This window comes from Lynx canadensis, chromosome D3, assembly GCF_007474595.2.
Source record: "Lynx canadensis isolate LIC74 chromosome D3, mLynCan4.pri.v2, whole genome shotgun sequence".
Taxonomy (NCBI): Eukaryota; Metazoa; Chordata; class Mammalia; order Carnivora; family Felidae; genus Lynx; species Lynx canadensis.
The window spans coordinates 91,759,156-91,774,981 of record NC_044314.2 but is presented as its reverse complement, the minus strand read 5'-3'; the positions used below and the strand labels follow the sequence as shown (position 1 = coordinate 91,774,981).

General features: G+C 55.0%; 1 protein-coding gene across 4 annotated transcripts in view; it reads left to right on the top strand.

The window, feature by feature from the left end:
* RIMBP2 (RIMS binding protein 2) overlaps nt 1-13,134 on the top strand; it is a 143,787-nt gene extending 130,653 nt beyond the window's left edge. For 3 of the 4 annotated variants that reach the window (XM_032595400.1, XM_030336590.1, XM_030336592.2), the window contains 5 exons: nt 538-706; nt 5,164-5,264; nt 6,295-6,366; nt 10,574-10,708; nt 12,751-13,134. In XM_032595400.1, the coding sequence (XP_032451291.1) occupies nt 538-706; nt 5,164-5,264; nt 6,295-6,366; nt 10,574-10,708; nt 12,751-12,939 (666 nt within the window). In that variant the 3' untranslated portion in view covers nt 12,940-13,134. Of the gene's footprint in view, nt 1-537; nt 707-5,163; nt 5,265-6,294; nt 6,367-10,573; nt 10,709-11,185; nt 12,065-12,750 lie in introns of those variants that run through there. The other variant, XM_030336595.2, reaches the window with a different exon arrangement.
* The last annotated feature ends 2,692 nt before the right edge of the window (nt 13,135-15,826 follow it).

Genomic DNA, 15,826 nt, shown 5'->3' with positions numbered 1-15,826 from the left:
CTTGAGCGCTAAGTTTTCGGGTTCCCCAGAGGGCATGCCAAGTTGCGTTTGAACGTGGTTATGATACGTGTCCAGTAAGACACGCCCTTAAAGCGTGGTGCTGTGACCCCAGAGAGTGATGAACAGCTCTGGGTTAGATGAGATTCCCAACTTCCGGAATCCTGACACGCCACGCCGTCTGGCGGAGGAAGCCACTTGCTGCGGGCGGAGACACCGCCACGTGGGGTCTAGACGTCCTCTCCGCGGGTGGGGTCATCGCACGCGGCTTTCGCTGTGTGGGTTCAGATACGCAGGCCGCGCGCAGAGTGGAGCCAGAGCCCCGACTTGTGGCCCCACCGCCACCAGCTGATGGGGAGAGCAGTGTCGTCCAGACCCTGGGGCAGAAACTCGGGGCCGAGGGCAGGAGCGCAGCTGTGCAGGGCGCGCGTGGGTGACCGCGGTCTCGTTCGTTCGAGCGTGTTCTGACGACGTGCCGGCAGGGCTGAGGCGCTTGTGAACCCACGGTCCTGCCGCCTTGGCCTTTCACACCGGCTCCAGGTGTATGGGGACAAAGACGCCGACGGCTTTTACCGGGGGGAGACCTGTGCCCGGCTCGGCCTTATTCCCTGCAACATGGTCTCGGAGATCCAAGCCGACGACGAGGACATGATGGACCAGCTTCTGAGACAAGGGTTCCTTCCTCTCAACACGCCTGTGGAGAAAATAGGTAAGAGACCGGCCCCTGTTCACCTGCACCTCCCCCCATCCCCGCCCCCCGCCCGGCGGTCCGTAGCCACGCCACGGGCTCACGGGCGCTCAAGGCGTGTGGGTGGGGTCCAGTCTGTGCCTTTAAACATCACGGGGGAGGGGTGCTTGGGTGGCTCAGTGGGTTGAGGGTCCGACTTCGGCTCAGGTCACGATCTCACAGTTCGTGAGTTCAGGCCCCGTGTCAGGCTCTGTGCCGACAGGTGGGAGCCTGGAGCCTGCTTGGGATTCTATGTCTCCCTCTCTCTCCCACCCTCCCCTGCTCACCCTCATCTCTCTCTCTTTCTCTTGAAAATAAACATTAAAAATCAAATGAACGGCCCAAGAGAATCCGAAAGTTAACCATCCACTTTTTGGGGCAAAATCCACTCTACAAACCAGGTCATAACAGTCCTACACGCTTTATGGGTGTACGTGCTCGACATATCCCTGCAGACGCAGAAGATTTTCTAATGGAAGATGAAGTGTAGCCTTACTTACTTAAAGTCTGTCCCGTCTAGAAAACAGACTGCCGCTCTGAGGGTGTTTTTGACTGGATGTTGTGTCCCCCTAAAATTTTAAGTTATGACGTGAACCCCACGGCGATGGCGTCTGGGGGGAGCTGAGGTCACGATCGTGCAGCCGTCGGAGGGGCATTCCTGCCCTCTGAAAGACGCCCCGCAGACGTCCCTTGCCTCGTCCACCCTGTGAGGACAGGGCGAGAAGATGCCATCTGTGAACCAGGACGCCGGTCCTCACCAGACCCCGAATCTGCCGGCGCCTTGGTCTCGGACGTCCAGCCTCCAGAGCTGTGAGAAGTGACCGTGTTTTGTCCCGGCAGCGCGGACGGACTGAGACGTCGGTGACGTGCCTCGAACATTAGCCCGTCGGTGGTGAAGTCCCAGAGTCTGATGAGGTCTTGCCACGCTCTTCCTTGCTTCTCCAGAAGCCATCAAGGGTTTGCACCTGTAACGTGGACCCGATGACCCCGCCTATCACGAACCAGTCCGCGAGCACCCGTGAACACACAGCAGACTATTTTCAGTGCCTCTAAGCAACATTACGTGTGTGATCTGTGATTTTGCCCACGTGCAGGAAAAATCTACTCATTAGAAGCGCCTTTGCTTTTTCTAAATGGGAGACAGATCCGTTTGATGCCATTCGTGTTTAAGGTTTTAATACTTCAAAACATAAGGTGAACTTAGCTCGAAATGAGATTTCAGAGACAAAACTGAACGACTCAAAGAATACGCATATTTTTAAGGACAGTCACAAAATCACATCAAACGCGTTTCAGTCTCTTTGGTGGGAACGAACGCACCATTTGAAGTTAGAACCCACATCTGACAGTCGAGGCCTCCTGTGAATGTGCTGCCCGGGTCAAGTCCACGAGGCTGAAGCCGTCTGAGTACACGCCGCCTCTGTCCCCGGAGCCACGTGCCCGGTTCAGAGGGGGAGCGGGCTCCGTATGCCGCGGACCGGAAAGCCGACAGGCGCTCTGCCAGAAACCAGCTCGATCCATGTGATCGGTTAGATTAAATGTCTGTTTTATTCTGTTTTCCTAAACATGACTTTTGAAGGAACCAGACTGAGATGCCACGTGCGTTTCTAGCACTAGGAAGTATCTAGTTGCTACGGACTGAGTACGCCCCTCCCGCGGCTGGGGCTGGACGACGGTGTCTGCCTCTCAGTCCCTTTCGGGCACCACGCGCGGGGAGACAGGAGGGAACGGTGCACGGACCGGAAAAGAAGACGTTCAACGTTTTCTACTCACAGGTGACCTGAAAATCTAGAAAATCTCAAAGGATCCCGTGAATTAACTAGTGAGTTTATTAGCAAGGTCACTGGATACAAAAGCAGTTGTCTTTCCAAATGTTAGCAGTGAAAAATTTGAGATGGAAATTTAAGAAGTAATACTATTTACGGTAACGCAACAGAGCCACGAAAGGGGGAGGGGTGAGTCTAACGAGATGGGTGCGGGATCTGTGTGCTAAAGATCCCCAAGTGCATGGAGGCGCCGTGTTCCCGGACTTGGGGCGGCGAGACGTCCCGCATCCCCAGACTGTCCTGTGGATGCAACACAACCCCAGTCAACGTCTGGGCAGGGATTTATTTGGAATCGATACGCTAAGCCAAAAACGTGTCTGAAAAGGCAAAGGAACTACCGTTGCCCAAGCAGATTTAAAAGAAGAGTGGACGTTAACGGGATTGTAAGACCATACAGGGAGACGAATCCAGACAGGGTGGAGTCGGAGGACTCACAGGCACACAGATCAATGGAACGGAACAGAGCCCACAAAACGGACCAACACATAACACCGTCCACGGATTCTCATCCACGGTCAAGAGGCTGTTCAATGGGAAAGGACAGTCTTTTCCATAACAGGTGCTGATTCGGTGGGGAAATGAAGCTCGGGCCGTACTCCCACCAAACCAGAAGAATTAACTTAAAACTGAACACGGTCTTAAATATAAAAACTAAGACCGTGAAAGTTCTAGAAGAAAACATGGAAAAAATTGGTGGTGGTCAGGCAGCACTGTCTTTGATGTGACACTAAAACCATGCCACGGAAGAGGAAAATTCTCATGTTGGACTTCATGGAAATCGAGTCGTTCTGGGCTGAGAAAGACACCGTGAAGAGAAGGAAGAGAGAGGCCACAGGCTGGGGGAAAAGATTTGCACGTGACCCAGCTGAAGGGGGACTTGAATTCAGAGGGCACATAAGAAGCTTTCAAAACTCAACAACGAGAAAGCAAATGACCAATAAAAATGGGGACAAAAGATTGAAGAGATCTGGGGGGCTCAGTCGGTTAAGTGTCCAACTTTTGGTTTCGGCTCAGGTCACGATCTCACAGTCTGTGAGTTTGAGCCCCGCGTCGAGCTCTGAGCTGACAGCTCGGAGCCTGGAGCCTGCTTCGGATTCTGTGTCCCCCCCCGCCCCCCGTCTCTCTCTGCCCCTCCTCTGCTCACTCTCTGTCCTGGTTTCTCCCAAAGTAAATAAATAAAAGAAAAAAGATTAAAGAGATCCTTCACCAAGGAGGACACATGGAAACAAGCACGTGGAAAGATGCTTCACGTGATCAGTGAAATGCAAATTAAAGGCATGGCAGGGAGCCAGGACTCCCCCACGGGCACAGCCACGGGGCACACCACGCGTGGGAGGGACGTGGAGCCAGCACACCGTCCGCCGAGGTGACCCCGCGTGGGGCATCTCTGCAGTCAGTGTGCAGGTCCTTCCGAGGCCAGACACACTTCCGGCACAGTCCCCCCGCTCCCCCTCTGAGTGCTCACCCCACAGGAATAGAACTTCCCACTCAAATCCTGCACAGGGTGTTCACAGGGGGCTTGCCCGGGCACCACCCATAGCGGGACACTCAGGTGCCTTTCCCCTGGTAGGCGGATCGGGTAACTGGTGCGTCCACACGGGGGCTGCTCCTCGCGCGGGAGAGTAGGACAGCTGATACACGCGGTCACACGAGGGGGTCTCAGGTGCACTGTCCCCATGAAAGAAGCCACTTTCTAAAAAAACTATATCTGGGATGATTCCACTGAAAGGCTGTTCTGGAAAGGTAAAAGTCTCGGGACAGAAAGCAGACCGGTGGTTACCTGGGGCTGGAGGTGACATCAGAGAAGCACCCGGCGATTTTGGGGGGTGACAGAACTGTCCACCTTGATTGCTGCCAGCTGTGGTTATAGGACCCTGTGAGCTCCTCAAAGCTTACCCAGCATATGCCGGAAGGGGTGAATTTCATTGTTACTGCCACCTGCAGGAATTCATACTTGCAACTTGCCCTGGAAAACTAACAAGCCCGGGAGTGCTCTAATCGATCCCTGGAATAACTCTCCTCTCTGTTTCAAGGAAGCATGTGCACAGGCCCTACAACGGTGCCCTGCTTTCTCTAAATTAAGCAGTGCCTCTTGGGCAGGAGCCGAGGTGTGGGTGATCTCTGGACCTTTGCACAGCCGGGCCCTGTGCCAGCCGAAAACCACTGACAGGGCACAGGACCAACTTTAGGTGCTTTCAAAATACCTGCCTTCCATGGTTTTCATTTGTACGAATTCCAGAAACCAATTCTAGGCGCAGAGTGGCTGTGTTTGGAAGAATGCACAAATGCCAACTTCCTCCAGGAGCAACGTTCTGAATCGTTTAGATTTATTATTCTGGAGAATCCCTGCTTCACCTGTCTCCTGGCCTGATGGATACGCCAGGGAAAGGAAAGTGTCCCTGGCACTGTGTGTGTGTGTGTGTGTTGGGGGTGGGAGGGCTGTGCCCGAGCAGAGATACTAGAACATGCAGCCCAGGGCGACCGGCCCCCTTGAGAGGGTGCGGGTCTGGTCCCAGCGGCCAAGTGCAGCCTGCTGTGCTGCTTGGGGCAAGGGAGGGGGCACCTCTCCTTTTGAAATAACCACACGACGGCTTTCTTCTTGTGTGTAAACAGAGAGAAGCCGGAGAGGCGGCCGGCACCCGGGGGCGACTCGGAGGGTGGTGGCCCTGTATGACTACGACCCCAGGGAAAGCTCACCGAACATCGATGTCGAGGTACCCGGAGCGCGGTTTCACTGCGGCGCTGCCCCGGGAAACCGGGATCTGGCCTCCCGCCATCGCTGGAACCGTCCACAGGGGGCGCTACCAGAGCGGTGAATGGTGCTAGGGAGCCAGGAGGGAGGAGACAGAGAGAGCACAGCAGGTGCTGACCCAGGTCACTGCTGTGGCTGGGAGGTCCCCATCCGGGATGCTCCGGGCAGAGCAGCTGTGATCCTGGTCTGCTCGGGGTGGCCCCGGAGGGTCGTCTTGATGAGCGAGATAAAGCCCGAGGGAAAGCAGAGCAGTACGTCCCCCCTCCCGCCGCCCCCCCCCCCCCCGCCCTGACACGCAAGAAGCCGAGGGACAGGCCCGGTGTCCTCTCTGCACGTGGCCTGGGCCGGCGTGGCCACGAAGCACCGGGACTCGGGAGGGGACCCGCCCCCAGCTCGTGGTGCAGACGTGGAGTGCGACTGACTCACCAGGCACTTCCGTGCAGATTGATTCGTGCGCCAGGCCCGGTGGCGCTTAGATGCGCGCCTCCCTCCCTCGTTTCCAGGTCCGGAGATAAACCGCATTCACGTGCCCCTGTTTTCTCACGCCCTCCACCACTGCCTGGCACTGAGCGGAGTGGCATTTAAGAACTGAGTCAAGATTGTTTTGGTGCTCAGGGGGGGGGGGGGGGGGCGGTAATTTATGTAACGGTCCCCAGTCTGCAGAGAACGTCTCCCTGGAGATCAGGGTTTTTCCAGTTAACTATTTGACTACTTTCAAAGAACGGCGACCGGGGGAGCCCAGCAGCGGTCTTGAGTTGTGGCCTCGGACCCAGCGCCGGGGCGCTTTTCGTTTCGGGGGGCCTCACGTTGAGCTGTGCTTACCGGCGCTCGGCGGCCTCCTGCCTTTCTTCCCCGACGACGGAGGGAGTGGCTCCACACCAAAATAACGAGAAGAAAGAAGCCAGTAGGGCAATCGTGAAGAACCTAGAATAAACAAAAACCCTACTGGTTTGTGCGGGAAAGTGTCACTAACTTGATGTTCGTCTCTACAGGCGGAGCTTACGTTTTGCACCGGAGACATTATTACCGTGTTCGGTGAAATCGACGAAGATGGCTTCTATTACGTAAGTTTCCGGAGCCCCCAGGAAGCACCGCCTCGCGATCGATACTCTCGCCCCTGAAGTTAGGTGCGCGCTGTGTGCTCGCCCCCCCCCCCCCCAAGGCCCGCCTGCCCCGTGTCCCTTCCGCAGGGTCCCGTCTAATGCAGAAAGGCCGTGCTGTGTGCCGCACTGCCCCTTCCCCTCTGTGAGGGGTAGTTCCCACGTGTGTAAGCCGTAACACGGCACATGTATTCACGGTCTTTGTCTTTTAAAGTTTACTTATTTTGAGAGAGAGAAAGAGGGAGCAGCGGGGAGGGGCAGAGGGAGAATCCCAAGCAGGCTCCGCGCTCCCAGCACAGAGCCCGATGCGGGGCTTGAACCCACGAACCGTGAGCTCGTGACCTGAGCTGAAACCAAGAGTTGGACGCTCAACCGACTGAGCCGCCCAGGCGCCCTCCCACATTCTTGTATTTAAGATTTTCTTCCATCCAGACACATACCAAACAAGTTAACTTTGTGATTATTTGTAAGGTAACAAATGTGTTTTCACACAGGAGAAGAAAGAAATACAAGTGAGCAAAGTTAATGATTTCACACCGACAGAATGTAGAACTCCTCCCCGACCGTCCTCTGGGCTGATGGCTGTTGGCATTGTTGGCCCGGGCTCTGGGTCTCCACCCAGTCGCCTTGGGGGCCCGGCCTCCCTCCTTGGTGCTCCTGGCATTTGCTGAGGAAAAGAGTTTTATTACAATTACTTTATTAAGAACGCCCACCGACAGGCTGATCTTAGTGTTTGTGCACTGGGCGCCTCCTGTGAGAGCTGCCCTCCGAGCCCACGGAGCTGGCAGGACCGCGGGGGGCCTGGTGCAGTGGTGGCTTGGGGACAGGGCCCCCATCTTGCACCAGCCTCCCCACCACCCCCTTTATTTTATCAGAATAGTTGGGAAACCATCAAGTCCTTTGTGAGGCAGGTTTCTCTTTGAGTCCAACGAGTTCACGGCTTCAGGCACGTGGGACTCAAGGGTCCTCACTTCGTGCAGGTCCTGATTAGTGAGGCCTCTCACGCTTTGTCCCGTTTCTTCTGGATGAGACTCTAAAGGGTCTGTGAGTGGGACAATGCCAGGCTTCCTGTCCTGCAGGTGGTTGAAGGGCGGTGGGGGCCCCAGAGGCCAGGGCACAGGTTGCGGGCTGGGCCAAAAGACGGAGGAAAGTGGACAGAAGCTGGCGTCTGTATCACCCGGAGCTCAGGCCATTAGTTGGGGTAAGAGTGTCGTCCGGGGAGGACCCCCAGATTCTGCCTCAGGTGATGGGTGCCCTTGGGAACGTGGGCGTAAGGACACGGCGGAGAGAAGAACGTGCTTTGGCAAATAGCGAGCTGGAGGACATCTGACCCTCTCCAAGACGGAGCGGCCTCCGTGCCGTTGATCCTGGAAGATTCTAGTGGCCATCAGAAGGTCAGATGCAGCAGCACGTAGCAGAGAGGGCGACCATGAGGGGGTCGTGAGCACTTGCGACGCGTGCGTTCCTAAGACGGCCTGTGGGAGGCCCGGAGCAGGGGTCCGCCTGGACGCCAGCGTGCACAGGGCCGTCCTGGGTCGGGGAGCCGCAGGCCTGCGTGAGGTGAACACGGCACCACCAGGGAGCTGAGCGTGAGGCCGTGCGTTCCCACGGGACACGACACGGTCCCACGTCCCCCAGACGCGAGCCGCCCGCGGCCTCACCCGAAGGAGCCGAGTTCTCTGATGCTGCCGGGGAGTCTGGTGGGGCCGGGTTTCCTGAGAGACGTCTGGGCCGCGGAGACGCTTGAGTGCCCGCGTGGAGATGTGACTGGGGACCCTCGATGTGAGCAGAGGCCCGGGGGCACGTGTCCTAGAGAGAGTCTAAGGGACGCTGAGGAAAGTTAGCTGAGGCCTCAGGAAGGAGGACTGGGGGGTCGCCAGAAAGGGGAGAGGGGTCTCCAGGGTCGAAGCCAGGGCAGGTGCCCCCGGGCACGTGCGTCCCGGGCCCAGCGAGAGTTCTTGCTGGGGAGACGTGGGAGGTACCTGGGGCCGCCTCTCTTGCTTAATTAAGTTTTATTTTTAATCGCAAAAACCGTACCATTGGCCGTCCTCGTCGTCAGGCGTGCCGTTCAGTGGTGGTGGATACGTTCCCGGCGTGACGCAGACGCCACACGGTCGCCGTCCCGCAAACCCGAGACTCCGTCGCCACTGAACACAGCCTTTACCCTCCCCCACCCCCCGACCCCCGGTCCCGGCCCCCCATCTGCCCTCCGTCCGCGTGGACCCGCCTGCTGTCGGGGCCTCGTGGAAATGCGGTCACCGCGTGAATTCTGTTCCGCCCGCCTTCACCAGGCACGAGTCCCGCGGGGCCGTCCGCGTCGTAGCACGTGTCCGCCCCCGAGTGCTGCTCCCCGGTGGGGACACGGGTTGGCTCCCCGTTCACCCCCGTCAGGGGCACGTGGCTCCCGTGAAGTACACAGTCGTGAGCGTGCTGCACGGACACGTCCCTCGGACCCTGCTTCCAGCTCTCGGGGGTCTGGGCCCAGGAGTGGAGTCGCTGGGTCGGGTGGTGCTTCTGCGTTCAACTGGGGCTGCTGGACGGTTTTGCCCCCGGCAGCCACTCCGTTCCACGTCCCCACCAGCAAGCGCACGAGGGTTCCGGCTTGTCCGTGTTTTCGGCAACGCTATTTTCTGGTCGTTTTTTTCTTTAATTGATTTTGTTTTCTGTCCTGTCCATTTAACGGATGTGAGGTGGTATCCTGGGATTTTGACTTACGTTTCTCTAAGACGTTCATGTCGATCGATGTTGTTGAGCATCTTCTCATGTGCTTGGTGGCCATTTATGTGTCTTTTCTCAGGGGAAGTGTCTATGCAAGTCCTTTGTCCGTTTTTAAAAATGTGTATTTAGGGGCGCCTGGGTGGCGCAGTCGGTTAAGCGTCCGACTTCAGCCAGGTCACGATCTCGCGGTCCGTGAGTTCGAGCCCCGCGTCGGGCTCTGGGCTGATGGCTCAGAGCCTGGAGCCTGTTTCCGATTCTGTGTCTCCCTCTCTCTCTGCCCCTCCCCCGTTCATGCTCTGTCTCTCTCTGTCCCAAAAATAAATAAACGTTGAAAAAAAAAAAGTTTTAAAAACGTGTATTTATTTTGAGAAAGCGTAGGCAGGGGAGGAGGAGGGAGAGAGGGAGACAGAGAATCCCAGGCAGGCTCCGTGCCGTCAGTGCAGAGCCTGAAGTGGGGCTTGAACCCCCACACTGTGAGATCATGACGTCAGCTGAAATCAAGAGTCGGTTGCTTAACAGACGGAGCCCCCCAGGCGCCTGTGCGTTTTTAATCGGTTTCTTGTTGTGGTGTTGAGAGCGCTTGACGCGTTCTGGATGTTAACTGCTTCCTAGATAAATGGCTTGCAGATACTCTCCCATCCTGTAGGTTCCCTTTTCACGCCGTTGGCCGTGTCCTTGGGCGCAGTTTCTGGTTCTGAGGGAGTCGGCTGCCCGTCCCATGCCGTCGTTTCCTAGACTTGTGAAGAGGGACGCAGATTCCCATGCATACCGGGGGTCACCAGTTTGGGACTTGGTTCTGGGCACCGCGGGGGCAGCTTTGTGTTGGAGGTGGTGGGGAAGAAGCCACTAGGTGGCTGTGACCTGCTGGATACAGATGTCCCGTGGATGGCGACCTGTGTAGATACGGAAACGAGAGAACGTTCTGGAAGGGAAGCAGTATCGTCCGAGGAGGGGTCAGCAGGTGCTTTCATTTGCCCACGTTGTTTGGGTTTTTAGAGAGATGACATGTGTGGACGGATCAGTAGCTCCCCGTCTTGCCCGCACGTCACATCGCCCCGGATGGGTTCGGTCCGTCTGGACCCGCGTGCCGCACAGATGGTGTTTTTCAAGGCTCCGTAGGGATTCTGAGGGCAGCCGGGGTCGACGGCCGCTCCGTGAGGGCATCCCAGCCCGTGGTGCCCAGGAGTGGCCCCGGGCCCCTTGCCCCTCGCCCCTCGCCCGAGACACAGCCCAGACCGGCCAGACGGAGACCCCGGGGAGCTCGGTCGGCGTGTCGTGAGGCTGTTCCCGTGACCAGGGTGGGTTTGGACACACCGGGGCCCCTTTGGAAGTTCCTCCGCTGTTGAACCAGAACAGACCCAGCAGGCCACGCGGCTCGAAGCTTCCCTCCCTCGGCTGGAGCAGGAAGTCGGGTTCCGGAAAAACAGGGTAACTCGTTCTTCTGTGCTTCCAGGGGGAACTTAATGGGCAGAAAGGCCTTGTCCCTTCCAACTTCCTGGAGGAAGTGCCTGACGACGTGGAGGTCTACCTTTCCGACGCGCCCTGTCACTACTCCCGAGACGCACCGCCGCGCTCCAAGGCCAAACGGGTAAGCACACGCCCCCAGCAGTTTTGACTTGTGTCCCGCTCTGCCACGTACGGCCTGCCACAGTCCTTGTGCTGGTATTTTTGTATCTTTTTTTGTCTCCGCCCTTCCCTGGGGGTTGTGCCTCGAGATTCTTACGCAAGCTTATTTAGTTCGCCAAAACAGACCCTCTCGATTCTTCCAAACCCGCCTTTCCTCACCAAGGGAGCCCCCGTCCTACAGCATAGACGCACATTCCGGTTCGGTTGAGAGCGAAGGGGTCGGCTAGTCCTTCCGTCCAGGGGGCACTGGCGGCCGCCTGCCCCGCCAGGGTTTCAGATCTCTTACCGCAGACCCGAGGGCTCCTTGAGCATAACTGACTATTAGATTACATTCATGTGTAGTGTCTCATTTTTATTTTTTTCCATCACTGCCAGTTTTTATATATTACATTTTTATATATATATATTTTTATTTCTTTGCTCATCTGCTTGGAAACAGAAGAAGAGTGTTCATTTCACACCCTAATCAGGCACTGTAGCCCTTCACGTAAGTGAGCAGCTGAAGATACCTATAAAGATACCAACTTAAGCTACCTTACACGGACGAGTGCAGTAGACTTAAGGCTTCACTGTGGGGTTTAAAAAAAAAAAAAAAAAGAAATATGTCTCAAAAACTCATTGGACCTAAAACTTCAGGCCGTTACTGGCCTCAGTTGTAAAGCAACTGAATCTGTAGTAGAATAATCATCTTGAAAAATCATTTCCTACTGTCTCCATTAAGAACATTTCAAAGGCCAACATTGGGAACATATTTCTTAACAGGCTAATTGTTTGTTTACATAGAGAATGTTCCAATGTCTCCTCATAACTGAAGCTGCATATCGCATCGTTAGCCCCCCTCGGAAAAAGCACAAGCTCACAACTCTGTTTACTCTAGGAGATCTCACTCTCAAACACGTTAACTCGAGATCAAGCAGATGAGTAGTGGGCGTGCGGCCGCCTAGCGTTGGCTCCGAACACGCCCCGGGCCGGCTGGCGTGCCAGGCGAGCTTCGCTCGGGCCACCGTACCTCTCTCTCGCGAGCGAGCCGAGGCTCCTCGCCAAAGCACAAACACGTGTTCCGAGCACACGGGCGGGGGCCCCAGTGCAGTACTGAGCTTTGCGACACATGCAGCTCCAATGATTGCCTCAGACGCATAGATGGTATCTTCAGGTGTCCTTTGGGATGCTTTACTAGGTGTTTTCCATTGGAACGAGACCTTGATTTTAAATCCAAGCAAGCGTCAGGCCCTTGGCGCCTCTCGTGTGCCTGCGGGCTCCCGAACACCCGTGCTAGGCAGAGGTTGCGGCCGGGGAGGCGAGGGGTGCGGGGCGGAGGACCCGGGTCTCCGGCGCGTCGAGCGCGGGGACGGGGACGGGGACGGGGTTGGGGACGGGACGCACCGGGTGCCAGCGCGTGGAGGACCCGCAGGCACCGCGGCGCGCGCTGTGTTGGCAAAACCTCATCTCCAGTCGCTTGGAAATGGTGAAAGGCGACAAGGGCTCGACGCTTCCTTTGATTGCAATTGAGGTTCATTTTAGTTTTTCTTTTCTTTCAACCGGTGTGCCGTCTGCTGTAGCCCACTAACCCCCCCCCCCCCCCCCCCCCCCCCGGGGACGTCCCCGCCACGGTCCGCACTTCCATAGCCGAGCCCCCGAAGCCCCCTTTCAGAGCGTTCGCTCGTACGATGCCGAGGGGTCCTCGGCCACTTCCGCTCAAAGCGGCACCCCCACCTCCCACGCTCCCGCATTTGGTCTTGACTTACAAAGTAAATTACTACCCAGCTTTGTTTTGCCGAAGCAACGGCCGCCCCCCAGCCCCGAAGACAAAGTGACGGCAAAGCAGCCGGTGGTGGCCAGGCCGTCCCCCTCGGGCCCGCTGCGGGGCCCCCTTTCCACCCCGAGGGAAGCCGCGGGCCGCCCCTTGTCTTGCCTGGTGGGAGACGGGGACAGTGTGATGTCACCGAGTGGATGGATGTTGTTGGCGCGCACGCACTCAATAAACTGTCACACTGTACCTACTAGGTTCCTCCCGAGGGTTCAGGTACAGCAAGGAGAGCGTCATCCCCCTCAGCCCATCTCCATTCGGGGTCACCTACGTCATCTATGGGTACTGGTAGTCCTGGGAGAGGCAGGGAAATGTCCTCGAAAAAGAAAAAGGGGCTGCTTTCCAAAGGCAAGAAACTGCTGAAAAGGCTGGGTGCAGTGAAATGACCCATGTGCTTCTGGACAACTCCCACACCTCCGTAATTCTCCTTAATTCCAAACTAGGGCTTTCATGACTCAAGTACCTTCCTAAACAAACACTCTTCTCCCCTGACACCAGTAGAGAAACGCTCTTTGCGCCACCGCGCACTTTAAGGCCACCGCAAGGACAAAGAGCTGCTGGTGCCCCTCCCCCCAGCCTCCCCCCCCCGCCCCCTCCCTCCCCCCCCCCTTGCCCGAGGGCTGCCTGGAGGCCGGGGGAGGGGGGGGGGCTCCTCCGCACACACGCGGGGGGCCAGGGGCTCCTCGGGCTCCTCCGGTCTCTGTGCATTTGTCATCCGCCCTTAAAGGAATGGTTTCCACCTTGACCCCCTTTCCAGAATGCTTGCCTCATGACGCATAACTCACTCTAACTCTGGTCTTGAGACTCCTAGTTTAACCGCCTTGATGTTCTGCCTTATAAACGCACAATGGTTTGTACTGTCCAATAAAATCTACGGTGTGCACTTCGTACGTGTTGTACATTCGGCGCTCGTCACCCCCACAGACACACTGCTCTGGAATCGAGTTGTGCATTCCGAGTCCCGGCTTCTCGTCTTTCCAAGCCAGCCGGGTAACACAGAAACACAGAAAAGAAATGTTTACTTACTCAGATCATTCAAAAACAGAGAGAGAGAGAGAGAGGGAGGGAGGGAGGGAGGGACTTTGTTCGGACAAGTCCCACTCCTCCAACCGGCCAGGAAGCTGACCAGGCTCATGGCTTTCCGTGTCCCCTCTCGTGGCAAATGCATTTCTGTTACTTCCGTGTTTGTCCAGTGCCCGCCCCCCCCCCACAGCCCCCAGCAGCGAGCAACACACAGTAGAGCAGCCCCCACGATGCACAAGCCACACGTACAGCCCCCGAGATCTCAGTCTGTTCACATCGATTCCACACCACTCTCCGCCACTGGCACTCGAACAAGAGACTTGCAAAGTTGCCGGCAGATGTATTTGATGGTTTCTATTTTGTAATTCTTGTCCACTTGTAAATTGTTTTTACTCTTTATACATACTTTTCAGACTGCCTTTCTTTTGTAATTTATGGAAGGTTTATAAACGAATGACCAAGCTTTCCCCCATTGTGTTTTCAAAACCTCTATTGTAAATTGTAATATATTAGTATGTGGTCCATTTATTAAAAGGAAATTACTCAGCGTGTGGTTACGTATCGTGTGCGTGCGTGCATGTGTTCAGTTAGTGTAAAATATTTTCTAGGAATAAAATTTGTTATTTTATACAAGGCCGTTTACTCTGTGTCTTTGTTTCAAGCGCTTTTTAAAAACATCAGAGCAGCCTCCCAGAACTCCTTTCTCCCGTGCGCACAGGCGACAGACGGCCCGCTCGGGGAAACGGAGGCAGTTGGCGCTGAGTGGGTGTCTCTTGTGCGCGAGGACCACTCTCGTACAGCCAAGGCTTCGAGGGTGAACCCCGACCATATTTGTAACCTTTCCCTTGGCGGCTTTACACTTCAAATGATGGGACTAGAGAACACCGCACAATGTCGTGTACGTGTGAGATCCAAGACCGACCCACAAGAGCGGGGGGAGGGGGGCGCGGGAAGGTCGGAGGGCACAGAGCTTTAGTTGCCCAAGATGAATCCACCTTGAAGAACTAACGTAAAAACAGTGCTAGATTCAACGGCACGTCTGAAGTTAAAAAAAAGAATTCTAGTTCAAGAAATGCTGATTTTAGAAATTAAAGTCTACGCAACGGTGTGAATGCACTTTGCGCCACTACACAATTAAAGGTGGTTGAAATGGCAAAGTTTCCTGCGTATACTTTACCACAGTAAAAAAAAAAATGTTGACAATTTCTCAAAAAAAAAAAAAAATGAGCAAAAGTAGCCAGAACTAATGTTCCTCTACATCTTTGAAAAAATTTACAAATTTCCCAAAATATGTTGGCAAACCCGAGACAGTACGAGCTGCGCTTAGCTTTGGCGAATACTACTGAACGTTTAAGGAATAAATGATGCCGGCCGTACACAACTCCTGGAGAGAAGACAGATGCCCAGACCCCTCAGGTCAGCCGTATCCTGATACCAAAACCAGACACGGACGTTACAAGAGATCTACAGACCAAGAGCACCGTGAATTTTTTTAAAAACCCTAAACAAAATATTAGCAGATTAAAACACCTGTTCAAGAAACTCGGCAAAGAAAGGAGTTGATCTCAACTTCGTAAAATTAACGGCCAACCCCATACTTAATGGTGCAAACACTGACCGCTTCTTTCTTTCCATCAAAAACAACGCAGGCGCGTCCATTTGACTACTTGTGTTCAACATCGTACTGGGCTTCCAGGCAGCACAAGCAGGAAAGGAGGGGAAAGAAAAATCACACCGTTTGGAAAGAAAGGAGCAAAATGGTGTTTATGTGCAGATGATATGCTAAGTCAGCTACAAGATGCTGTTGGAACTCACGTGCATTGGGCAAGAGAACAGGTACAAGGTCAGCGTACACGAATCATCGGTATTTCTACAAACCAGCAGGGAACAATTCGGACCGAAATTAAAAGAGAAGTGGTACAGTAATAAAATAAAAATACATGTGATTAGTTATATTAGCATCAAAACTGTGAAATACTTCAGGGTAAAGATAACAAAATGTGAGCAAAACCTGTATACTGAAAAATAAAGAACGTCACTTAGAAATTAAAAGAGCTCTTAAATGGGATCTGTTGGTGGTGTAGAAAATGCAATGTTAAATTTCCAATTTCTCCCAAGCGGATCTGTTGATTTAGTGAAATCCCAGTCAGAATCCCAGCAAGCTTTTTCTAGAAATTGAGGAGCTGGTTTAAGTCCTGATACAGAAATGCAAAATGATCTACAACAGCCGAGACAGTTTTGAAAAAGATT